Genomic DNA, 26,856 nt, shown 5'->3' with positions numbered 1-26,856 from the left:
CCCAAAATGTGATTGTTTCACTTCAACACATGGTAGGTCTCACTGCCCATTTATTTCAGTGCAGAGGCAGATATGTTTAACTCAAAGTCTAGTAGAAGTGTTTGTGGCTATTTACCCAAAGCTTACAGATTTGTCACCCTCAGAGGCAGTGCTGCCTTTGCCCGAACTGGCTTTAACCCCCTTCAGAACAACAACTGCCACGGCCGACATGACCCTGGTGCCAGAAAGAAGGGAGTGGGGGGGTGAGTTTATGTTTCTATGCATGTACTTTAATGCATACATAATTCTAAACATACAAAGTCAATTCAGTATGTCCAGGTACATGCTGGAAGAGTGGGGAATGACTACTGACCAGGGCCTTGAGACTCCTATAGTATATTTAAAAATAAAAATATTACATTTTTATTATTAGCAAAACCTGAACCATACTGTTGAATAGCCATTTGTAGGAAGTTCATTACAGAAAGGGAAGCAGAACTTATAAAAGTACAGCAAACTAAAGAAACAAGTCCTAGTCATCTAGAAAGCTTAAATAAAGTATTTCTTTTCTTCTTTATGCAACTCATTATCAGACTTAGTCCATTTTGAGGCTTATCTATTTTATTTTGTCTACCTCTACAATTTGTCCATTTCATCCAGTTGCTGCTATCCAGTATTATAAAATTTTATGTACCTATATATTTATAGAAAGATATATAAAATATAAAAAGAAACATATAGGAAAATATGAACACAAACATATTATGAAACAAATCAATCCATTCCAGCTGAAAACACTGTATGTACCTGTGCAATAGTGTGTATGTACACATGTCTACTATACTATTATTACATATTATATACCTATATAATCTGAGTACATATACACACACACTCAGTAGATAGATATATTTCCATATTCACATATACATAAAACAGTGGATGACACGTCCCCTGATAAAACCTGTTATTTCAACACTTCAAGTGAAAAGTGTTAAAATAAATGGCTCATCACATACAATGTGTTAAAATAAATGTTTATTTCAACACTGTGTGTATCATAGTCATTTATTTCAACACTTTCCATTTCTCAAGACTCACACAACCAAGAGTAGGAGAACTGATAGCTATACCTAAGGTAGTTGAAGCATACAACCCTACTCATCTGCTTGCCATAGGATGAGTAGGAAGTTATTTGACACTTTTTTTCTCCCAGCAATAAATGGAAACTAGCTACCTTGACTGTACATGGGAATCTGTATGTGTCTGTAAGCTGGTGGGCTATATCATCATTTGGAAAGAAAAAAGGGCCATACCGGAGTCTGCTGAGATATTTGGAAAACAAGCTGCTGCTGCCAGGGTAGGGATTTGAAAGGAAGCAAAGTATGGGGGCTTCTGACAATTTCATTTTGCAATTTTGGAGCTGGACACAAATGATCTGTGCAGACAAGAATTCATGTGAACAAGAACAAAAACTGGGGCTGTTCATACTGAAGGCCAAAAGGGATTTGATTTTTACAGGTCCAATTATAAACTGAGGATCAAACTGTAAGCTAGGAAAGAACAGCTGGGTTCCCACCCTATCCTGCTGAAATAGTTTTCTGTGAGGTTTCTCCAGCACCCAAAACTTGGCTGATTTACCTTAATACAGAACCTGAAGGATCTTTGGAGCAGAAGCTTTCCAACTTCAGGAGGTCTCTGAAGGGCAATTAAAGTTATAGGGAGCTTCGCATTAGCATGTTTAGAATAGTGCCAGTATGTGAACTTGCTTCCAGAGGCTGAGCTTGGACATCACATTGTACAGCAGTGCCACACTAGCAGCCCTTTCTCTGCCTTATTCTAGGTGGGAAGCCCAAGAAGCTGGATGAACCAGCACTCTGCTGCCTGCTCAGTACTGCTGGGTCACTGTGGTCCTGATGGAAAAAACCCAGAAGCCTGCCTCTGAAAACATGGCAAACAAGTCTTCCTCTCACGTGTGTACTAAAGACCTCCAACTACTTCCTTTACAAGTGGTGTTTCACCAGAAATATTTCCTCACAGTCCTAAGACACTAGAAACACAAAGAATGAGCAGTATTACTTGGATCTTACTCAGAAAAAATCAGGGCAAATTTCCAGGCTACAGCATTATTACAGGTCTGCAAGAGATGTGAAACAGCAGAAACATGATGAGATGGGCTCTTCTCCTGGACAAACGCAAGGACTGTTTCTCACACTCAGCAGAGGGTTTAGAAATTTACTACCCAGTTATGTCTACCCAGTTATGTTTCCATAAGGAAAATACCAGAACTGCAGGACTCTCTCTCTCTCTTTTTTTCTTTTTCAAAGTATTCTTTTCTGTAAGTCAAAAGTGGTGTATCTTAACGTAAATGTACACAAATTTAAATAACTGAGCCTCCTTATCTTTCTCTCTGTCTCACATATGCATGTACTTTCACATCTTCAGGATCACAAACAAATCTGGCTCCAAGACACACTGGGTGACCTCTCTGGCCGCACAGCCCCTCTCCCCCAGGTGCTGAAACCACTTCCTCGTAGTTTCTATTGCAATAGAAAAGTGCAGCTGGTGGGCACTGTGTCTTTACAGATCAGTCTCTGTAAGGCAGAGGCAGGATGAGGATGAAGATATTAAATAAGAAATACACATAAAATTAATTAAGAAATTAAGAAATACGTGCAAAACCTCCCCAAACTACCAGTCCCCTCTGAGCAATATTTATAGCTCACTGGCCTGCAATGTTTTCCGACAGCTTTCCTCCTTTGAAAACTCTCAAAGCACGATTAGAGATTGCCAAGGCCCTAGGAAAACAGTGTGGCCCTCAGAAGATAAACACTTGGTGGGGTGGTTCACTTTTCTGTTCCTTGTCCTTTTTCTTTCTTGGAATTGCAGATTTGTCTACTGGTATGGATGGAGCATGAACCTAAATAAACTAAGAAAATGCTAGTGGAGACTTTGCAACCGTCACACCCTGTGGGAAGATTGTTTTGCACCCAAACAATGAAAGATCGAGACCACAGTCTTACCAACCTGCAAATAAATTCACTGCTTCAAGCCAAGCCACTGTAAGTGCTAGTTTCCTATATACAAACATCTCTTTCTGTACATAAAGTTACCTTCCTCCAGTGTCACCTTTGGTGGATAAAATACTATCATCATTTTGTAGCAGAATGGCGTACAATGCTGTGAAAGTTCTTCTCTGGAGAACAAAAAAGTTTTCACCCTTTTACTTTCTTCACCTGTGATTAGTTCCAGAAAGAGGAGGTATCATCACTCCTTTGAAGGCACTGTAGGTTATAAGATTGGTCCTCAGAACCTGGCAACATGTAATAAAGGTGCTTTATTCCTAAACATCAATCAGTTTCAAGAATGGCAGTTGCTCTCAGAATGGTAATAATAGAAATATTCAGCTAATAACTACTATAGACATTAAAACACTGGATGACAGATGTAAAGTGCTCATTATACAAGAACACTTTCTTGTAATTATGGTTTTATAACTAGGTTCCTAAGTTTCTAAATATTTATTCTGTATATATAAATATATATTCTGTATGTATAAATATATATTCTGTATTTTTGTAATGAAATTTACATGATAATATTTAGTTTTCTGTAAAAGAAAAGGACCCCCCAACAGAGAACTCATCATACCTTGGCTTTAGTGAAGTACTGTGCACGGAGGATGATTTTAAAGAAAGGTTTATTCCTCCGTTCCTTGCTTTTAATAAACTTCACAATTATGGGAACTCTCACGCCACTTCTCTAGCTGAGAATATACAGTGAGACAAAGAGTAAATGCCGTAGTGGAAAGTAAAATAATAGCATGTCTGTGCTATGCAAACTACCTGTGGCATAGAGGAAGCATAATCCTTATTTGTGGAGGCCTTTACTAGCTCCAGATATATTACAGAGGGTTGGTAATTAAAACATATTTACATCAGTCCTGCTTGTGATCAGCCACAGAACTCAATGTTGATTTCAAGATGAAATTATACACCTGCATCATAATTCTGGTTTCACCATTAATAAAAAATAACAGCATTAACAGGCCTAAACACTCATTTGTTTGATATATTCAGAGCAACATAAGGAGATGCGAGGGAATTTAGTGCATTGCTCTGTCAAATCATTTTAATTGTTATCCAATGAGGGCAGCTCAGAGGGTGAGTACGGGACTTAATTTACGTACTTACTCATCCCCTTGGCTTCCACTGGAGAAAAATGATAAAAACAGAACTCCTAAACTGCATTCATTGGTCTTCAGTGATCAAAGTAAAGGCCAATTAATGGAAGGCTGGGGCCCACAAAGTGTTTATTTGATTTTAAGATACTGCTAAGAACACACATCGTTACCTACTAAAAATAAACCAGCAATATTTGGCACTTAAACAGTGTCTCTTAAGAGAGAATATCCAAACATTATACAAAGGTGTAAGATTTTTATCTTACAGAAAGGAAAGGAAAGGAAAGGAAAGGAAAGGAAAGGAAAGGAAAGGAAAGGAAAGGAAAGGAAAGGAAAGGAAAGGAAAGGAAAGGAAAGGAAAGGAAAGGAAAGGAAAGGAAAGGAAAGGAAAGGAAAGGAAAAGATGCAGGAGAGGCTGGGAGAGGAGATGTGTGTGTGAAGAGAGAGAATTAGTTTAAGTTCACCTGAGCAGAAGAGGCAGTGGTCAGCTCTCCTGGTTACAAATCTCCTGTCCTTCCCAAAAAGTCACACTGTCCTTTCCTCTAAAATTGTCGGTAGTATGAAGGATACCTTTGTAAGGGTATCCTTTATAAATCAGCTCAAGCAGCCTCCTCTTAGAAGTAAATTACATACTAATCTCCTCATCTTGGGCACCATATTCTGTGCATTCTCATGAATGAATTTTTATGCCCACCCACAATACAGCTTCAAACACAGGAATATGTCTGGTCACAGACACATACAGGACTGTTGTTGGCTATTGTTGCCACCCATAAAAGCATTATGTTTTCATTCCTTCCGGTTTTTCTTCAGTCCAAAATAAAAAGTATCTGAAAGAACTGATTCACTCAGTGGACAGTATCTTTGGGCAAAACTGGGTTGCTTCCTTTTTCTTCTTCATCATGAAGAATTATTAGGAATTCTGAAGGTTATTTAAGCATTAAGTGTACATATAAAAATGAAAAGACCCCATTTGCATGACCTATCATTGACACAATATTGTGTACAGAATGTTCAAAGAGGAAGACTCACAAAAGCGTAACTGTTTCATGTGAAATTTGAACACATCTGTTCAGCACTGAAAAGCCAGCATTTAAGTCCAAAGCACTAGAGAGCCTAGACAAGTACATTTTTGGAATCAAAACAAATACTGGTAATTTAAGAAAATACTATGAAGCACACAAAGACTGTACAATGCCATATGTTGCACAACGCATCTGGTAATCAGTTTAGTCTATATGCCAAATTTACTAGAATCCCAAATAGGCTTAAATTCTTTATTCAGAAATTCAAAAAGTAAAGTATAAGCATTTTAAACATGCTGCACTTGCAATTAGGAAAAAAAAAGGGAATTTTTCTTTTTAGTTACAGAATACAAATAAAATTAATCTCCTTAATTATATCCCATAATGAATATATGTCTAAGCTTCACTTTTGATCAATGACTATCACAGACTCACAGTTTTAGGACATTGTGTGTTTCACAGCATAAAAGATGCATGTGATTTTTAAATTATTCTATATTCAGTGTTTACTTCTATTTTGAGAGGTTTGAAGTCATGAAGGTTTTATGCTGTCATTTGTGATTATATACAGAATACATTACTGAAGATGTCATCAAACATGGATGTACAAGCAACCTTGAATGGATCGTAGTCTTAAATCAAATATGAATCCAAAGTTACAGTATTTAAAATATAGTGGAAATCCCTAATACAAGTGGACAGGATCACCTATAAAGCCAAAATAAATGTAGTAGGATAATAGTTTTCAGAGTTGGGTTACAGTGTCAATGCAGAGACTTGAGCTGTGTTAACTCACCAAGCTTGATCTTGCTTGCCAGAGCATGCTTGTCAATATTTAGCTCCCAGGGAGCATGTCATGAGTCTTTACAAAAACTCGCGTAAATACAAAATACTATAACAGCTGCTGTGATCCTTTTTCTAACACTGAGATTAAATTGCAGAAATTTGTTTTGAGCTTTTTAAACCAGAAAATGTGTGCCATACACCTACTGTAACAAGAATATGAGAAACAGCATTAAAGGACTGCAATGCTGTTATTAGGGTTTATTAAAACATTAAAAAAACACCAGATGCTTTACATCAACCGATTGGAAGATATTTTAATGGCAAGTATAAAAGTAACACTGTTTCCTGTGACATCAGATTAGAAAATGGACTAGGCTAGAATCAGATGCATCTGTGTTGTCAGAAAAAGAAGTCTAAAGCACACCAGAAAAAAATGAATCATTTACTTGCCTACCCACCGGATTTTCATCACAAAATATGGGCCCAAACTATCTGAGGCATTTGACAAAGGTTCCTAAATTAGTAACGTACTGACCTCAAATTTCTGATGAAGTCAATGGAGTGAGAAAGGAACTCACCCAAAATCTAACTTGCTGTCTGAAAACGCCTGTCTCTTTATAGTGACCATAAAGAAGCTTAACAGTCTCCCAGTTAAGAGTCTGAAGTTCAGCAGGATAAGCCTGGGCCTTCCTCTGTTAGCACTTCTGCTCACAACTGCCTATGAGATTCTGCAGAGAGTGAGGATGTTTCACCCGCTCTACCTTAGCAGGTCTTCAGGCTCTTTGGGGAGTGCCTTGGAAGGGCTCTCCGATACAGAAGTGTACCGGCAGGAATGGCAGCTCAGGAATACAACAAGGAAAGTGTAGGCAGAAGAAAGCACTGCTACTGTATGCCTTCTCTGCCCAAAAAACCTTTGGTGCACCCAAGAAGAATCTCATTCATGAGAAACACGGAGAACTAGTAAAGAACCTTGGAGATGTCCAGGGAAGGAGCCCAACTTTGGAAGAGGAATTATGAGTGATTTTTTCCTTTTGCTTTGAAGACTCTCTTACCACCTCACACTACCTGACTTTAACTGTAAGATGGGGATGCTCTCAGAGGTGTAAAACAGCGAGCCTGAGTCTGAAATCCCAGCATCAGCACTGTGCAGGAGGCAGCTCCTGGGAGTCCCTTGTGAAAATCCCGTTCAACAAGATGGAGCAAGAGTTAGGGTGACCTCCCTGCCTCTGGTAGGGTTTATCCCCTCTCTGGATACCTGCCAGGGACTGATTCTCTGATGTGCTTTTATGAACAACAAAGATACATGCAATCTCTTCATTCTTGGAATGAACCAGATTTTACCACCTAGCAGGCATTTTCAAAATATTCTTAGAGAAAATAAGTTGCCACCATATCCTCTTTTGAGGTCTGAATTCTTCAAATCCCATCTTCAACAAGGTCTGAAGAAGCTGCTTACATTATAAGAAAAAACAACTAATTCTTAGATGCCTTGTCTGGCAACAGCTTCTTTGCAAGTGCTTCTGATGTACAGAGTTCATCAGGGGCTAGAGTGAGAATATTTCTCCAAGTACTCCCTATTAAAATGGGCATATATCCAAAAATCAGTGAAAATACTGCCAAAGTTAGTGTATTCAACAGATAGGCAGCTGATGTGGCATTAACAGTGTAAGCACAGCTATAAATGACAGGGAGTAAGATGAGCTTGGCCCAGCCAAAATCTGGATTGGATTAATCATACATACTTTTGAAAAACAATATGTCACTCAAGAGGACTATGAAACATATATAAATGGCCAGACACAACCATAACAATTTACCATGTCTTCATGCATACTTGTAAAACAAATCACAGCTTTCTCCATTTTTTGAACTGACAATAACAAAGTTCTTCACAGCATCAGCCTTACTTGGTGCTGAGCCAGGTATGGCACCACACATTTCATTGCCTGATCTCATGTCATTAAATACACCTTCTCTACATATTTGCCACAGCTTCCCTACGGATTTGTGTCTCTCGTTCTGAAACAATGGAATACTGGGCTTGACAGTTCTCACTCACTCTCACTTAAAGTAAATAATGGTGGCTAAATCCCTGACTATGAGTGTCCTTGTGGATTTAAAGAGGACTTTGTGAAGTGGGTTACACAGTATGTGCTAATGGAGAAGACGTTTGCAATTACCTGGCAACATAGATGTTGCAAATGGATGATAAACTGGAAAACAGAATAACTACAGCAGGTTTCCTACAAGATTTTGTATGTATTTACTTTTCATGAGCAGGATATTTATACAGCTCATTTACACAATGTTGTTTCTTGCATGAAAACACACACATTAAAATGCAGATCTCTTAGCTGACTATTATATATTGGTTGCATTTATTTGAAATGTAAAAAAAATGTTCTGATGGTTGGGAAATACTATTATAAATGCTTTCAGCAATAACTCATCAGGGATGATGTAACACCCAGTGAAATGCAAACCCAGGATCTACTCTGTTAATCAAATCTGCCTATATTCTGTCTTCCGCATTTTATGTTTGAAGTTGGCATTAGGATTTCCTCATCGTTCAAGTACAATACTAAGAAAATACAGAATGTTGGAAGGATTTAGGTGAATAAAGATGTACTCACTGTGGTGAGTTCATCATAAATCATAGCCAACCAGTGTCAGGAAATTTCAAAGTTTTCTCCTACACAGAAGCAGGTCAGCAACAATAACAGGTTAATCATGCCTTTTTGACACTGCTGAATGTAAAGCAATGTCCTGTGTTCAAAGTTGTTCCAAATAATTTCTTGGGTTTGTTCCCCCCCCCCAACCCCCTGTGACTATCAAAACCTCCTGCAACTGGATTTACTTAAGCTTCATGCAACTGTGAAACCCTCTTTCCAAGCTACCCCATGCCCCATTCCTAAAATCCATCAATCTGTTGTTTCGTATGCAGATAGCAAGACTGGTGGGAGCCCCAGCATCCCCATGAGCTCACAGAGATGCCTAAGCTGTGGAGGCTACTGAAGCTACTGAACCTGGTGGAGAAGCCAGCACACAGTCCAGAAGCTGGGCATATTGCCATCAGTGGTAGTACCCTGAGACTGAAGATGGAAGACAGTAGTCAGTTGGCTTACCCTGCAGGTATAGCTGTCCCACAGGAGAGAAGAAAAAACAACAGACAGCTCCATCTTAGCAAATGCTATATAAAAAGTAATTTTTGTATTTATTTGTTAGCTCAGGTTTTGATGCTTAATGTATTGCAAAATGTTTATTTTTGGCATAAAATGTAAGAATGTCTTGATTCTTCAGGTAAGAAGAAAACATGTCTTCCACTGAATACAAATGGGATCTACAACCAATATATGCCATTTGGTGACTAGAACAAATAAGCATGCAAGATGAGATATGGAAAAAGTAAACTTGCTTGAGACATAGTGGGTAAGTATGAAGGGGTTTTAACCTCTGCTGATACAGCTGTTTATCAGAGTTGCTTACAAACTCTGCCAGATTCCTCATACTTTTAGAATTATTATCAGGAACTTCCGTGCTGTGAGTGACAGGTATAGTTTATACTGAAGACAAAGACGACAGCTGCCTTACTGATCACTCTCAAGTATTATCTGTATCACAAACCTTGCTGTTGAACTTGCTGCAGAATAACAAGTCAGCAGAATAGACAACTATGAACTCTGTATGATCAACAGCAGGGAGCCTGTAACACCAACATGTGAATGCACCTGGATTTGGACCCTGTTTCCTTTCCCACATCTTTCCTCTGCCACCTATACTGAAGCTCACTGAAGCCTCATAACCTGTATTCAAGTTTGAATCTGTCATGTACTTGACACTGCAAGAAAGCTTTGCAGACCTCTAGGCCAGTCAGAACACTACCATGAAAATCATCTTCTTGAACACTAGTCCACAGGCATATGCTTAACCACTTAGAATTACTGCTTCAACATAAAATGTACTTCTTTATTGCCTCCAATAGAGCAGAAGGCTGGACCCAAGTCCAATTTGTGTGACCGCCAGAGACCAGTCGACATACCAGAGTGATCCTTCTACCCAGTGCATCAGTAGCCACTGAGATAGTGTAAGGCGCACAGTTCCCACACTTTTGTAAGGAGTAAATCCTTCTTACCAGGCTTAAGTGCATACTCTGAAAGCAGAGGTGCCTTTCAAATTGTATGAAAGACTAGAGAATTACACTGCATGCAACTACAATCTCTATCCTTAATCAAGCTGCACTTGGACAAAAGACATTTTGACTTCATTGTGATTATCCAGAGAGAAAGGTGAGAAAGATCCAGCTAAAAGAGCTGCTGACACTTAATGGAAGACAAACTTAACAGAAGAGTTCACCTGGGTTTTTCTCTATTATTAATAAATGCCTATTTGACATTCTTGATAATATTTTAATTCTTGTGTTAGAATAAACTGAAAAGTACTTAAATGCCAAGTATTTTTCTAATAAATAATTCATTAGACACTTACAGTGGTTATATTTAAAATGACCTCCAAAATGAATTATAGTAACTTTTTTTATGATAGAAAAATCATTTCAACATAATAATTTACAAAAGATATGATGCAAAAATATCCTGAGAGATTTTTTCTGTTCATTTGCTTAAAATTGGAAGAGGCTGATCATAAAAGAAAGAGACTTTCTTCCCTAAACCTGACAGACATTGGAAGATAATCGACTAGTGCTGACAAAACCAATACCAATGGGTTCGATCTTGCTGCCATTACCTGGCGGAGCACTTTTCTGTTCCTACCTGACTAACAGCTGGTCACCAGGCCACAGTTTGCATGTGCTATATACATCTCTATCCATTACTGCAAACAAGTTTAAATAAAAAGTCCCTCTTCCATCAACCTGGTAATGCTTTGACTTTTCTCTTATTTCATCTATTTATTTCCCTCCTTTCTTCATCAGACTACGTCTCCAAGGTGCTAACTATACAAGCACTCCTTATGATATGCCTGAACTAAACCATGTGATTCTGTACCAATTATATCAACTGATTTCCCATTTTATTTAACTGCACTCAGATTAAAACTATGTAAACTTTCATACATGTATGGACAAGCCAGGCCACAGATATTTGCTTTTTTTACCATGTTAGAAAACGTCTGAGCAGAATTTATGATTTCATCCAAATCACCTTCTGACATTGGCCTTTGGAAGCCATCAATAAGATTTGCTAGCTTAATGGTTATCTGTTCATTAAAAAAGAGGCACATTTGGAAAATTAATTATTTCAACTGGACATATTCTATATGAGCTTTGATGTAAACAGTAAATCCGCAGCGTTCAACAACAGTAGTTTAGAGATTAATCTAATTACAGGTTATTAAAACCGCAGAATATAACTGATTTATATGTTGCATTTCTACAACCCTGTAAAGACTAGCAATAGTTAACGATGATTTGATGGTTTTCTAGGAGTTTGGAACAAATACTTGGCTTTTAGTCTGAGAGCAATGCTGGACGTTTCTGTCTGATGCTTGGGGGATTCAGCCAACTAACAGATACATTTGGTGAAGAATCTCATTCTAGTCATGCCCTCCCTTCCTAATTTCCCTTTTCACTGTTTTGTCGTCTTTGCCCATTCCTCAGGGAACTGAGTGATTGATAGCCTAATCCAACGACTGTATTACAGCTGCCTCAACTTGGACTCTTTTCCTTATCATTAGCAGTTAGCCTATGGTTAAATTCACAGCTCACTGCTTGGTACAGCCCCTGAGATTTAAGGGTCTGGCCTTTAGAAAATATTTAACATAAAATTGAAATCTTGACATACTGAGAATTCAGTTCTCTGCAAGGCTTCTTTAATTAATCCAATGTACTGTACCATTGTTCTATATGAGACTGTGACATGGTGAACTGTTACTGAAGCTCACAGAGATGTGTAATTCTAAATTAAACACTCACTTACATGTACCTACACTGCATTTGTTTCCCAAGTACATGTGCATGAATGTGAAAATTTAAATTCAATCTATAACAATAATAAAACACAAACCAATTATACTCCCAGAGTAAAGACTGTAAAAACATTTCAAGCTTGGAATGAGCTTTTTCAAACTCAGAGGAGGAGAATATACAGCTTTGTTCAAATACTGTGTGTAAAGACCCATGCTTCATTCTTTTTTCAGGACTCACTTAATCTTTTGGTGAATGAAATCAATTATGATCATTTTTAATCAACTACAAACGGCATCTGCGTTAAAAGTGTAGAGTGTTTTCTTTGGGGGAAATAAATTGGCTAAAAAATATTAAAAGTGGAAAAAATGTGTGTAGTTCTCTGACCTTATCTGCAGAATAACACTTATTTTTAAATAGCTATGGGAAGGATGTAGACCTTGATCTACGCTGTAAACCTTTGCCCTACTTCCAGTCAGTCGATGAGCTGCAAGCTTCTATGAAAATGGCAGCTGAGTCCCAGATGAAAAATTATGCATCTCATAAACTGCTATTCTGCTGAAATGTCAAGCTATGGCAGGCTGTACCTCAAACTCAGCACTTGGCATTTTCCTTCTGTCTGCTTTGTTGCCATGAAGCAAACATGAACAGTGAGGATTTGTGTAGGGCAGGTAGCAGGCGAGCTCCCTGTCAAAAATCTATTATTAGGGCTCTGATCTCTCTGGCACAGCCCAGTGACGGCAGAACACTGAGAGAAATCTGACTGCTGCAAGGACAGCACGGAAAACAGAGCCCTCTTTGTGCATCCTGACATAATATATGCAAATAAGTACTTCTAATGGCTGAGCTACATTTAACAGAAATAATAAACCAAAATTAAAATTGTACTATGGCATATATTTGTTTTTTACTCCTATCCACACTGTTTTATAAATATATGTTAATGTAAATAGTCTTTAACTCTCAGCAAATATTTATAGTAAACACAAGTGTATATGCATACATATATTTTCTTTTATTTCCAGCGACAGGCAGCTTTTCATTCATTTCTATTGACCAAAATCAACACCACACAGTCACTGAGAGAACTGTGATTATGAAAGTAAATGCTCTTGCTTTTTGAGATTTTCTTTTAACGATGTGTCATAAAATTAAAAGGCAGCTCTTATTATTATAACTTCAACTTTCCCCCTTTCAGTATAATTCATACATTTCAACAGCTTGGAACATATGTCCCTATTAATAATGTCAATTATTCATGTAACATATACATATTAATTTAATGAAATAACACCTGCAAAGTATTCCCTTAAAAATCACAATTGCTGTTTGACAGTGTTTTTTGCAAAAAGAGACAGCTCCACTAACTTACTTGAAAAGTAACTAAAATTTACTGCCTCTACTCATTTCCCAAAATTATACATTCCCACATCTAATGATTGAATCTGCTATCTAGATATATTCTTTCTGAGATCTCTCATGGTCATTTCTAAAGTTATAACACATAACTTTCTGAATTTCTCTTACTCTGGAGAACATATACAAACACATATATTTTAGTAGTCTGTATAATATGCAAATGATGTCAAAATACTCAAGTAAAAATACTACAGAATACAACAATAATTGGACAGAGTAATAATACCATACAGACATGACATGTTTGAACTCTTACTGTAAATACACCAATATTTTTGTAAAAAAGTATTAAAAGGGTGAATGCACAATAGAAAGATTTACTTTTAACCAAGTTTTCTGCTAAGTCCAGTGTATGGTGTTATAAATGTATCCCCTAAGGATCTGGCTTCCAGACAAAAACAAAGAAACAAACAGATGACAAAGAAGAACAAAAAAGCATGGAAATTCAAACAGCAGCTCTGCTCTGTTTTGCCTACAATAGATATTATATAGTGCTGCAATGTGATGTGTTTTAAAAAAAACAGATCTGGAATATGTAAGCACAGTATGAAAGCTCATGGAAAGGTTTTTTAAATTTTAAAATACATTTAAAGGAAACAAATCTTAAGGAAGCATGTAGCTGCTGACAGTATATTAACATTTTTCTGGGAGACCTGGCATCTTATTCTAGTACCTATAAAATACACATTTTCAAAATCATTTATATTTATCCAGACTGAAACATCTCTTTCACAGCCAGATATCATTATTCATTGTGAGGATAAATACCAGCATTCGCTTTGTTTTAAGAATCAAATACTCTGTATTGCACACATAAAGGAAGAGCTCAGGGTAAAATCTTATGTATTCTATATTCTCAAAGTTTAAATACTGCTTGGTCAATTTAAAAAAAAACTTTAATGGAAATCAAACTATGTCTCTAATTCTGCAAACACATAAGATGGGGTTTGCAAGTTATGTATTTTGAGAAGCTGTATCTTAATTTTAGTGGGTTTTTTTTGTTTTTTTGGGTCATCGTAAGGGTTTATTTCCTTAATGATATTTTGGAGGCTTCATCAGGACATTTACACTTTTTGATTAAGGGGCAGTTCCTGGAAAGTTATAAAAATAGATGAATGCTAGGATCCTCTAAGCATAATCTCCTCTCATGTAATGAGGCCACAGAAATCATAAGGCTGCTCCAGCCTTTGGGCTCAGCTAGGGCACTATGGCACCAATTAGAAATGAATTTCCTTTATAAAATGCCAATTTGTGAAAATTAAAGTGTACCTGTTTTGGTGAAATATTCCCTGCAAAGATTTCTTGGCCCTTGGATAGAGGTAGAAGGTGAGGAGAAAGAGTTTTCACAATGTTCAATAGTCAGACGGTAAACCAGGATTACAGGAGAGCCAGGTGGGACTCCCTGCTTCACACCAGGGATATGAGCCTGAGTCTCCCAAATCAGGTGAGTGTGCAGGTCAGCAGGCTGTGCTACTATGTGCACCCTGTGAGAGCTGTTTCACTTTGTATTAATAATCCAATATTTGCAGGGAGGTGGAGAACAGAGAAAGAGACTAATTCTACAGTCTAGTGGTCAAACACTCACCTGGGATACTGGAATGCCTCCCTGTCAAAATCACCAAATAAACATTAGAGTAGGAAGGAGGAAATAGCAATGCTTCTTAGAGTTTAGAAATTTTCAGCTGATCAAATTATATCAAAACAGGAAGTTAACTTCCTGAGCACTGGCTGGAAAGAAAATACTGACTGTGACAACTCAAAGTTAAATGGGTTTTTTAAAAGTAATCTCATTAAACCTCTCCTTCTGCGAAAGACTTAAAGAAATGACTAAGACACAAGTGTCTGTTCACAAAGAGATCTCAGGAACTTTGGCAATGGAATTGGTAAACAACACGTTTTTTATTTTTATTATTTTTAGACAAACCGTGGGAAACTCCATCATTTACTAATTTAGAAGGAATTAAAAAGAAATTCCCTTTCCAATGTCTCTTTCTCTCCTGAAAAGATGAATAACAATCCTTCTATATATAGCTGTTTCTGCACAAGGCAGGCAAGAAGAGGAAGGAAGAGGAAGCCAAGAGGAAGTTGTACATGGAAGATGTTTCTTTAGTACATAGCCATGTTCCACCTGGAAAAGATAACCTGCACTACACTGAGATGTATAGTAGTGCAGCAAAACTATAAAGTAGCGAAGAAGAGGAAAAAAACAAGAAAAGCATATCCAGACTGATCTAAATCCAGTTTAATCTCGACTGGAGGAAGCACTCTAAAAATATTCCACTATGAGCAATTCCTTGTCAGGTAGGTTATCTTGAGCTTAGGTACATTTGCAGAACTCACCAACCCACCCGACCCCGAGAGCTCTGTGCTGAAATCTTCACAGACTGAGAGTCCAGCTTTCACTGGACCCCCAAATCACACAGCAGCAACTGTATCGTATACCTCTGGGAGGCAGAAAGTCCTGCTTCACTTCCTGTATGTCTCTGACCACTGACATCCAAAGGAGAGTCAATTCTATTCCAGAAAAGAAATAAAATCTGCACAATTTGGAGAAAACACAGAGCAAGATATGTTGGCTACACCCTGTATCTGCTCTAGATTTGTGCACTAGAGAACATTATAAGCCAGCTGGGCTTTTGTAAAACATATGGGAAATGGACCAAACTTATTGCTACTATAATAACATTGCCTTTGACTTAAAAAATGAATTTTCTCTTAAGATGAATTATTTGAAAGACCAAAAAACAATCGGACTGGCTATATCAGATAATAAAATAGAACAAAATCAACTAAAAAGTTTCAGCAAATCAAAACAGAAAAACAATACTTTACACTATGAAGCGACTTTTAGGCAAGGATCACAAAGCACCTCCCAGCAAGCCTGTAGGCATGTAAGTGGTGTCATTGCCATCTACCAGACAGGAAACATAAGCATGGAAAGGTCAAACGTCTGGCTTTAGGCCACACAACTGAGCCCTGGCAAGGCCAGGAACAGGACTCAGAACCATGGCCACCCTGTCCCTTGCTCTGACAAGAAGAAACACTCTCCCATTTTTTGTCTTCTTGTAAGCATGCTAGCTCTCTTGATTTAAAACTGCTTTCTTGCTTTCATAAATTCGTATAATGTTACATCCTGATCACTGAGCAGAAACTATTGTGGTGTGTGTGCAGAGTCTGCTGACTTTATTGGAGCTGTGGCTTTCTTTTGTGCAGTGAGTTGTGGGATTGGGACCTAGTGATGTCAATTACCAGCAAGAAACCTTTCTTTGTCTGCAACAATATACTCTTTCAAAACATAATAAATTGACGAAACTTCCAGTGGTTTTCATATATTTTAAATAACCAGATTTGCATCTTAGGTAATGGTGTATTCCAAACTGACATCTTCTATTTCTTTTGATATACATAAAACTGCAGGAAGGAAAAGATATTTTTATATTTACACACACACACACAAAATGGCAAACTTTCCCCCAGGTCTAAGTTATAACAGAATTATAAACCATCAAAATATGGAAATGCTGGCAGGCCTTTCCATGTGGCTAAGCACCCAGGTGCTGCTGTAGTTTACACTGCATACATGTTTTAAATTTGTGACATAAGAGACACACTTTTCATAATGCAGTCATTTTATAGATTTTATTAGACAGACTTATGGTAGGAAGGAATATTCAGAAATTGCAACTTAAATGAGAAAATGTGAATGGTGTTACTTATATAAAATACTACTGCAATAGTTCTTTTATTAATTTTTAATGCACAGCACCCACTGTGACCTCCTTTATTCTTTTCCTGTCAACATGGCAGGCTAGAGAAATTGAAATGGGCTGTAGCTGTTCTCTTCGTTTTCCTCCTTTCCTTCCATTTTGCATAATATTAAAATTATAACATCTTATTGGACTGTCACTGTGATATAATCATTATGCAATAGGCATAATGATTTTTTCTGATCATTATCTCTTCCTTGCTTTTTCAGCATTCTCTAAAAACTTCCAAATTCCATGTAGTTATCTAAGGCAGTAAGGCAATTTTCCACTGAATACACTTGTGTGAATTAAAGTTTGTTTAAAAGGTATCTTTTGCTACCTTTCTTATGGCTCTCTAAGAATAGCATCAGTCACATAAAATAAAACATTTTTTGCCTGTCTGGTCTCCTCTGATTACTTTTTTCGGGTGAGGTGGGAGGTGGTTCTGATACAACAACATTTGACTTAATCAGGAGGATGCTATTACTTCTGTTATGTATATTTACTGCTACCTCTATCACCAAGGAGACTAATCTCCATTCCGGTAAAGTCAAGAAGCTCCCAATATTGTCTTTACAGGGTCAAGTTCATGTTGTCACAGCAACAGAGTGCACAGGGTCAGCAGATTAATACATTAGTGTGCATAGGCACTGAACTGGAGTGTAAAAGTTTTGTTGCTGGTTTTGATATTAAACTATGAAGTGGCACTTGGAAATATGGTCTATCAAGACATTCCTGTATATCTCAAAGAATAGACTACACAAATATACATATATTTGCCTAATAGAATCTATCATTTTTACCACAGTGGGAAGAGGACAAAATAATCTACTTGGAAAAGGTGTATTCAGTCGGGAGGAGAAAGGAAGGCCGGAGTTCAGGCTATGAAACATATACTGCATTTGGAATGTTGATATTTTCCCCTTGCGATGCCCTTTCATTAGCCCCTGTCTAACGTGTGGCCTGACAATTGTGACAGAATGAAAAATTCTAGGAAAAGTGAGGGTCACAAGAGAAGAGATTTCCTTCTCTCTCTAGTGACCCTATCACAGTATTCTGATGCAGCATTTTACCATTAAGGAAAGGGCAACGCTAGAGCCTTCACACTTAATCTGTTCCATCTGTCATGACTGTTAGAAACATTGACCAGCAGTGAGCTCTAAGAACTCAGTGCGACTGCAGACATGATATTCTAGCCCACTACAAGGACCTCCTGATGTTTTGTCAGCCTCCAAGGAAGTATTATGCATCAAAAAGGGCAACACCTACCTGACATGCCACCATATGTGGTCCTCTGTCCTCCACCAACTGCTGGCCAAGGTGTGCTGTCTGCGTTCAGTCCCATCAGTCCCGACACAGTGTTGGTGGCTGTAACACCATCTGCACCACCTGTGAAAGAAAAGGTCAGTCACTTTTTGTTAAATAATGTGTATATGAACAAGAAAGAAAAAAAAAACAGAAAAACTGTGAAACTGTGAAATAACTAGAAATTCAAATAAACAGCTGAAGTCAGAAAGTAATGAACTGTAAGGGGATGTGCAGAAAGGTCTTTAAAACCAATCCTGGACTGATAGATTTAACACTAGCTTCAAGGCAGGCTGCCATCAGTTGAAAGAGCTGTAAGGGTTATACATGGCACCTAGGAAACACTGGGGCAGAAGGACAGCTCGCTGCCTTTCAGCTGTGTGGGACAGAATCTGTGACACTGGTTACTCCACACCTGGAGATGGCCACGCACAGGGGCCACCTGCTCGTAACTGCCTCCACCTGCTCTGCCTTGCTGGCGCCAGGCCACATTCTCGCTTCTCGCTGTGAGAAGCAAGAGGAAATAAACAGTGTGACGGAGAAGCTAGGACCGTGGTTCTAAGTGATAGATTAATACACCTGCTTGGAAGCTGATTTACTAGCCTGTTGTATTTTAAGCTGTAAGGAGAAGAAAAGATTTAAATATACCTCAAACGGTCTATTTCTGTTTTCTCAGGATACGCACACCCTTTTTACTACTGAAAGTAGGAATAGGTGAAGATACAGTGGTATGGTTAACATATAAATATGATATGAATAGAAGTATGCATATAAAGCTACACACAAACACATATGATTTAATGTTAACAGTCTAATACAGTTCTCTTCATAGATTGTTATATTCTATAATATGATATGGAGAAAATTTAGGAAACCTTTGTGATCGCTGTACTTATTCTAAATACATTAAGTAAACTGTTTTCATATTAACTTGTGTTGCTACTTGTTATTACTTCCAGCATCCCCTCTCCCCCAAGTCCCCCACAGCCTGCAAATTAGTAAAACTGCCCAGTCTGTGCACCAGAGTTGGTTACCTTCCTGTGCAGCCACTGCAATTTTCACAATATCAGTGACATTTGGGGTCAGCTTGGCAAAGAAAGGAATCTGAACAGCTTGTCTAACCCAGCGACAGATGTTCCGTACCAGCTCTGGATCCTGTTCAAATAGGTCAGATAAATATAGAACATAATTAAAAGTAATATGAACAAAAGGTATATCAAGGCAATGAAAAACTTTGTTACAACGGGCTATACTGTAATTTTGTGAAATTACATGTCAGGACTGAACCCCATCTCATTAGTTAACTTATTTCAGACACATCAAGTAACTGCAAATCCATTACAGAAAGGTTAGTTCATGAAAAAAGGAAGATTTACTTTTTTCAAAAGACAAAGATATCACAAAATGTTCATTTCCCAGAGGGCGAAAATACCACTTTGGATGACAGAGAGTTTATTTACTCTTCTATTTTAAAGAGTATTTTTCAGTTTTAATGACTCACTCTATGTAAGGTATGTTGAAAATAATCACTATGATATAAAATAACGCAATCCTGAAGTATTGGCTGATTATACCTTGATCAAAACAAGGATGAGTTGAGGATGCAGGGCTATCAGAATGCAATTCAGCATTTCTGAACTCTCCTCTGACTTCAGAGAATAACTTGGAATGGCAAAAAGGTAAATGAAAGATCAAAATCTTTTCTTTTAAAGCTAGAAATAGAAATCCTCAAGTGGTGGCTTTTCATGATTTCCAGGCATTAACTTCCCTTACGGAATACGTATCATGTAAAGGGTAATCGACTATCCTTTCCATTGAAAACAGCTCAGTAGCTTCAACACTCTCATTCTGGCACATATAATAGTTATTTTTCAATGCAACTTTTAGGCCATGGGTTGTTCTTTTTTTCTGTTGGCTAATGCTCTTCAAAAAATATCTTCACATTTGCAATACTGATGCATGTAAACACGGTAGTGTGAACTGGTTCAAAAATGAATGGTGCTATTACAAGATTTGGTACAAGTAAAACCTGTGGGTAGGCTATTTGGTACTGCAGCAATTATTTGCATTTACTAAATCTTTATCACTCTTACAGATAGCTGAGTCTGTCACGCATGAATAATTTTCTCCCATTTGGATACTGTAAAAAGTCCAAAAGCTGCACTGCTATGCAGTAACTCTGAAAATGGGCTGAGCTTTAATGAAGTTTAGTTTAAAGCAATCCAGTGTACATGAAGGTTCTCAGTTTAGTGAACACACGGGAAATATTTCATTGCTGTTTTTGTCGGTTTACACCAACAATTAAATACAAACATAAAAAATATAGGCTCTGTTCCTAGAAGGTACATAGTGCTTTACATGAATAGTAAAATCCCGAGACTTAGCTCTGCCATTCCAATAAAAATGGTGATCTCCCCGCCCATGCAGCATCCATGAAATATTCATGAAAGCTGCACTGGCAGTATGAAAGTAGTTACATCTTTGACTTTCATTTCTGTTTTGAATTTCCTTGAGGCCCAACGCAGAAATGAGAGAACCACTAGAAGATATGAATTGTATATCCTTTATGTTAATTCTTCTGCTTAGATATCCTCATAATAATGTTCATGATGTTGGCACTACATAACTCATTATGCTGGCTTCACAGTTGCTTACAGTGCTGCCATAAACATTCGTTCTCCAACACAATTTAAAAAACCCCATTCTTTTGATTCATATTGAATAGCTCACTGGGATATCTCTTTCATTCATATTAACCCAATTTCCATCCTATCTAAGACAATTTAACTAGTTTGTCTTCTTTAGTAAGTAATAATTTCTCCTTTTTTTCAAAGGATAATAAGTTAAGCTCTTTGTTTTCCATCAGTTGTGCTACTCCAATGCTAAAATTAACGCAACAAATGCAATGGAAGGCTCTTCAATTTCTCAAGCTACTAAACAGTTCAAATGATTGATTGTGCTGTTTATATAGGCAATTCCTTCTGAAAGGCCCATTTGTTGGATCAGTCTTGGAAAACTGCCCATTTTTAGTTCCCATAAAACCACAGGTAACTTAAATGGAAAATAATTTGAAAACCCAAATGAAAGAGGTGAAATCTTTGTTTTATCCTTCACTTAAAATTCCAAGGGAAAAAAAATAGCAATCTTTGTAGTGAGGAAATGTTTTTTGCCTTTTTTCTTTTTTTAAGAAAAAAAAGTTAATACAGCGCTTCATAGTGGAACAGCCACTGATAGGAATTGGAACAATGTTGAATTTTGCATAAAAAAACAGAATTTCCATGAAATTTGGCAATTTTTGGATTGAAACGGGCATTTCCAAATTTGATTTTTCCTTAATCATTTATCTAATTCGTTTGTTCATTCAGTAAATATCATATATGGATAAAGCTGAATATCTTCCTGAAAAGTTAATGTGAAATCAAACGTTTTCTTTTGTGCCAGCCCCAAAACACATGTACATGTGAGAGCTCTTGCAGCTTCCCTTTTCAAGGTGAGAGTCCTCCAGCAGAGCTGCACTGAATATCCCATTGATCCCTAGTTTCACCCAGATCAAACTTTGTCTTTTTCTGTTCCAACCTGCCCCGATACCTCTTCCTCCCTTTTCTATTTTTTCTGCAACATGGACATTGCTCCCTCAGTCCTGCCTTCAGGTCACTTCCTGCTCCGATCCCACCTTGTGTAGCTCCAGGTTGGCCCATCCTCCATCCATGAGCTGCAGGGACACCCCAAGTGTCCAGTGGTGACAGCCACAACACGCCCGAGCTTCCCTGCTGCCCACATGATTTCTATACAATGAAGCCACTGCATGAGAATACCAGAGCTTTTATGCTCTATAGACAGCTAACATTCTCAAATAATTTCTCATTTACACTTCTCAAACTTTGCTAATATTCCTACCTAGCTCTATCTGAAATGTCACATTTTGTTCTTTAGATCATGAAGAAAAAGTAATTAATTCATGTATGAAATTCATAATTTCCTATTATATTTGTACTGAGGACTTGGGAAAACGCACCGTAAGTTATCACATGGTTGCAAACAGTTAGAACATATTCATGTGATTGGACCACTACATTTTCATATGAAATGCACGAGCTACATAATCCAGAGGAAGTTCCCTGGGAATTATACAACCTTTCCACAGAATTTTACCTTTGGACTGAGAACAATCCACAAAGTTCATACAAGAAGAAAACTTCTGAGAAAGATTTAAATAATTAGAAGGACATAGTTCACATCTAAGTGCAATTACTGAGTAAAGAAAGGTAGATTAAATTTTGATTTTTGGAAAAAAAAATTTTTTGACCATATTCAGCAAAGTTTTAAACTCAGGATCAAAATTAAGAAGGTGGACAGCCTGACTTATTCCTGTGCACCAAACACCGGGTTTAAAGCGATTATATACAGGCTTTATTCTGGCATAGGTTTAAGCATTTTGCTGATTCAGGACCTCCCCTGCAGTCAGATTTCTGGAAGATTCACCCTGATTTACAAATTCCATTTACTGATTCTTAGCAGAGATTGGATTTATAAAACATTCAAAGGTTGAGAATATAGCTTTTAAGAGAACACATCTTGAGGCACATAGATTTCATTACAAAAATCTCTGCTAAAAATACCTGTGTCACTGCTAATATAACAAAAGTATCTTTTTTACCCCAGTCCAACTTTATGAAAGTGACTGCAGCTTTTATCATTGATAAAGTGCTTGATGAAGCCTGTATAGTGAAAAAACATTTTTGAAATGGCTTGGTATGTAAAATGTTATTAGCGGTAAAAACAGATGGGCATTTACATTTGCAAAATCAACAACATGAACTAACTAAAATATACTTTGCTTAATCGAGTAAAGGATTTTAATACTTTTGATTCGAAGTCTGCCACGTTGCTATAAATTACCTTCTTCTGTTACACATAACTAGCTTTGTAGGTTCTCTCATTAATGATGATTCAATGCAATTATTATAGAATTTGTAGCATAATTTTATTGTGTGTGTCAATCCAGAAAATAAATGAATGCTTCAATGGACTTTTACATCCATTGGTAGCACATTTTATTTATCTGCTGTATTTTTCTAACAAATGCCATCTAAACAAAGCCTTGGTGAAATTAGCATCAGCTAAAAGATAATATTGATCTACAAGAATCTGTTAGTGATTTAATACAATACAGAATCTCTTTTGGTGTAAGATGTACATCAATTTATCTTCTATCTTCCTGTTCTTAATCAAATATTGCTTTTTTACTCCAAAGGCCCAGGAGATTTTAATGTTACAGAGGTTGTCTTTTTACTTCCCTAAGAAGCAGTACAGAATAATTTTTCTTGAATATTCATTATAGCCTCAGGCTAGATGGAGCTTTTAATCCTAACTACTCATTGCCAGTGGGTAGATATACTAGAGGAAAAACAACTATTCACCTTTTTTTTTGTGAATGATCACATGATAAGCTTAACTACCATCATAACTATAAGCATAAGTCCTCAGAAATTAAAGTAGCAAGTTGTCTGATGATTCCAGTTGGCATTGGTAATGAGATGAAACCCATGTCCTTATCATCCCCAAGGCAGATACAACTTGCATGTTTCAAAAACAGGGTGAAAATGCCATGCAGACAGTAGGTCACCACTCCTTGTGTCACATGAACAGAACCATGAAGAGATTACCACAGGAATGTCTGGCTGTAGATTTGGGAAACTAGTTTTACTACTACCTATCTTTCAGTGTTCTTGCAGGGTCCTCATTTTTATACTATCTTATTATTGCACAATTACATTTAAAACACCCCTCCGAAGCACAGAAGTACTTTTATATCTATTTAACAAATGGAAAGAAGAGAATCAGAAAGACTGAGGCGCAACTCCTCCTTCTAGTGCCCAGTGTTTACTAAGTCATTTGCATAAAGATCCGAAGTGCCTCTTCTGGCAGAAAACTGAGCTTGGCTCTTCAGAATGCCTTAAACCATGAGATACCTCCAACATTAACTATAGAAGGATTTTTAATTCTTGAATCTAATCAGCTCTTTAGAGTATTTGAATATCACAAAAGATGAAAATACAACTACTTTAGGGTAATGAACATGCTCTTCCTAACAACACAAACAATCCCTGCGAAGTCCATATGTGTGTGTGTATGTACGCATATATATAGAACGTCAGTCTGAAGGATGCCATAAAAATACCTGTTAAAGAATTTCTCTTGAGAACTTCTGAAGTAAATTTACCACTCAATGTAGCACATTAGCTGATCTTGCCTAATTACAGTTACAGAAAATGGACCATACCATGCAATCTTCACTCTATCCCTAATTACTATAATTGCTGCAGTTCTACCTGACTAAGAACAAGGTAAGGACCTTTGCAGTTAAGAGAAGTATAAAAAGATAACTCTTCTCAGAGTTATCATAATCCTGATTTTACATACATATTAAGGCTTTCTTACATAGGTCCAACAGAATTATCATTACAGATCATCCTGACGATTTATACAAATCCGTTATCCTGACTCTGATGATGGGAAGTTCTAGATGGCACAGAAAATGCTGCAAGATCCATTAGGGGCTTGCTTGTACAGTCCTTAAATCTCATCTATCACTAACTACATAACGCCCTAAAAAACAAAGTTTCAGAAATTAAAATACTTTATTCTCTTTAATGCAACCATAAGTCTGATCTTCCTCATAAACCTCAAATCTTTGATGATCACAAAACTCTGTCTTTCACATATATCTGTTGGCAACGACTTTCATGGATTCATCACGCATTATGTAAACATATTTGCAATTTTAAATACTGATCCTAAGTTACAGAGGATTTAGCTTGCCTTTGTATTAATTTAACATACGTTAAGCTGATATGAGATTCCTGTATGTGGTTACTAGGCAAGTGGCCCCGAGAGTCTCTCATCAGTGCATCCTTCTGGTGACACATGTACTTTCTGTACTGGCTTTCCAGAAGAAATGTAGCCCTTGTAGCCCTCTGACATCTATTATCATTGGTTGATTTTTTTATACGATAAAATGTTCTACATGTAACTTCCTCATTCTCCACAGTAGATACATTTTCCAAAATAGTACGGATAGCTAAGGGAAAAGGAAGGAGCGCTTTTATGTTTGGGAATGACACAGCCTACAAAAAGCCACTTGGAAACTTTATGAGTGAGAATTTGCAAGATTGGGCTTTTACATTTAATTCATGTACCATTCTCACTTTACTATTTAATTCAACAGTAGCTAATAAGGAAAGTGTTAAATCTATCCTCAGCCAGAGTGTGGTCTGAAAGCCCACAGGACCTAAAATGCCCCCTCAAATGAAAACTAAGAAAGGGGAAAAGACTCTTCCACTGTTGGCAGCTAACCACCTTGCAAAAGGTAGACTTTCTTCCAGGCCATGCTATGCTTTCCTTGCAAAAGATTACAGTGGAACTACCTGCCACTACTTGTAACGTGGGTAGACAGGGGCAAGATAGGCTTAGAGCCTATCAACTTTCAAGGAAGTAATGATCTTTTCTATAGATTCTTCACCCAGTCAATATGCTCCACCTGCACAATTTGTAGATCTGGATCTGTGTCTTTTACAGAGCTCTCCAAGATGTCCTTAGGAAATGTTCATCCGGTATGCTGTTAGTTCAGATGCTTTTTACATCCATTACGTATCTCCTTTCCAGATCAAACATTGATCCAGAAATCCATTAGAAAATAAGAATTAAAAAAAAATCAAAATTTCTACGTGTGTGTATGAAGAGCCTTCAAATGTAAAAGAAAAGTGAAAATTTCAGTTTAAATTGCTGCAAATCAATGTCTTTGGCACACCTTTTTTTCACATTCTTCTTCTTTTCCACATGATGCTTAGCAAAGCTATCCTTTCTTTTTCCTCCTACGAGATGTCCAACATTGCCTTCAAAAAACGGAATATCTCTAAACCTACCCAGAATATCCACAACACCTAATTACAGAATTGCAGTCCTTTGTCTCATTTCAAACTTAATTAAAGCTAACAATTTGTTTAAAGCCTGTCAAATTAAGGGAAGGATTACCCAGGACAGAAGACAAATAACTCTTTTTTTTTTAATCTCGAGTAAAAAGCGTTTTTTCATTTCTCAGGAAATCTGACAGAAAGATTTTGGTCAACAACTATTGACTGCAACTGTCAAAGAGAAAGAAATGAGGCAGTTTAACCTAAGGCAGAAATAACAGTTTTCACAGCTGAATGTGAAATCATATTAGAAAAAATTTCCAAAAATGCCTAAATGACTTCAGAGGCTTTGGGTCAGCCTACCCAAACTCACAAAAACACTGTTCCTGGATGAGAGCGGATACTGCTCTGGCTAGAATCTATGATATGATAATGTGAAACCAATACCACAAAATAAACTTTTAGTGATAAGAAGAGTACGTAAATTCAGGTCAATATTCTTTTTGGTCAATACTGCATTGTCTTTTGATGTGAGATCCAAAGTGTAATGAAGGTAGTGGAAATCTTTTGACTAACTTTA

General features: G+C 37.2%; 1 protein-coding gene across 2 annotated transcripts in view; it reads right to left on the bottom strand.

Moving 5' to 3' along the window:
- DPYD (dihydropyrimidine dehydrogenase) overlaps positions 1–26,856 on the bottom strand; it is a 382,796-nt gene that overhangs the window by 77,707 nt on the left and 278,233 nt on the right. For both annotated transcript variants that reach the window (XM_067300877.1, XM_013961321.2), the window contains exons 17-18: positions 19,398–19,518; positions 18,328–18,447 (exon numbers count right to left, since the gene is read on the bottom strand). In XM_067300877.1, the coding sequence (XP_067156978.1) occupies positions 18,328–18,447; positions 19,398–19,518 (241 nt within the window). The remainder of the gene's footprint in view (positions 1–18,327; positions 18,448–19,397; positions 19,519–26,856) is intronic.

Source organism: Apteryx mantelli, chromosome 8, assembly GCF_036417845.1.
Source record: "Apteryx mantelli isolate bAptMan1 chromosome 8, bAptMan1.hap1, whole genome shotgun sequence".
NCBI classification, from domain to species: Eukaryota; Metazoa; Chordata; class Aves; order Apterygiformes; family Apterygidae; genus Apteryx; species Apteryx mantelli.
Note: the sequence above shows the minus strand (reverse complement) of the source record. Positions and strands in the feature narration are given on the sequence as shown.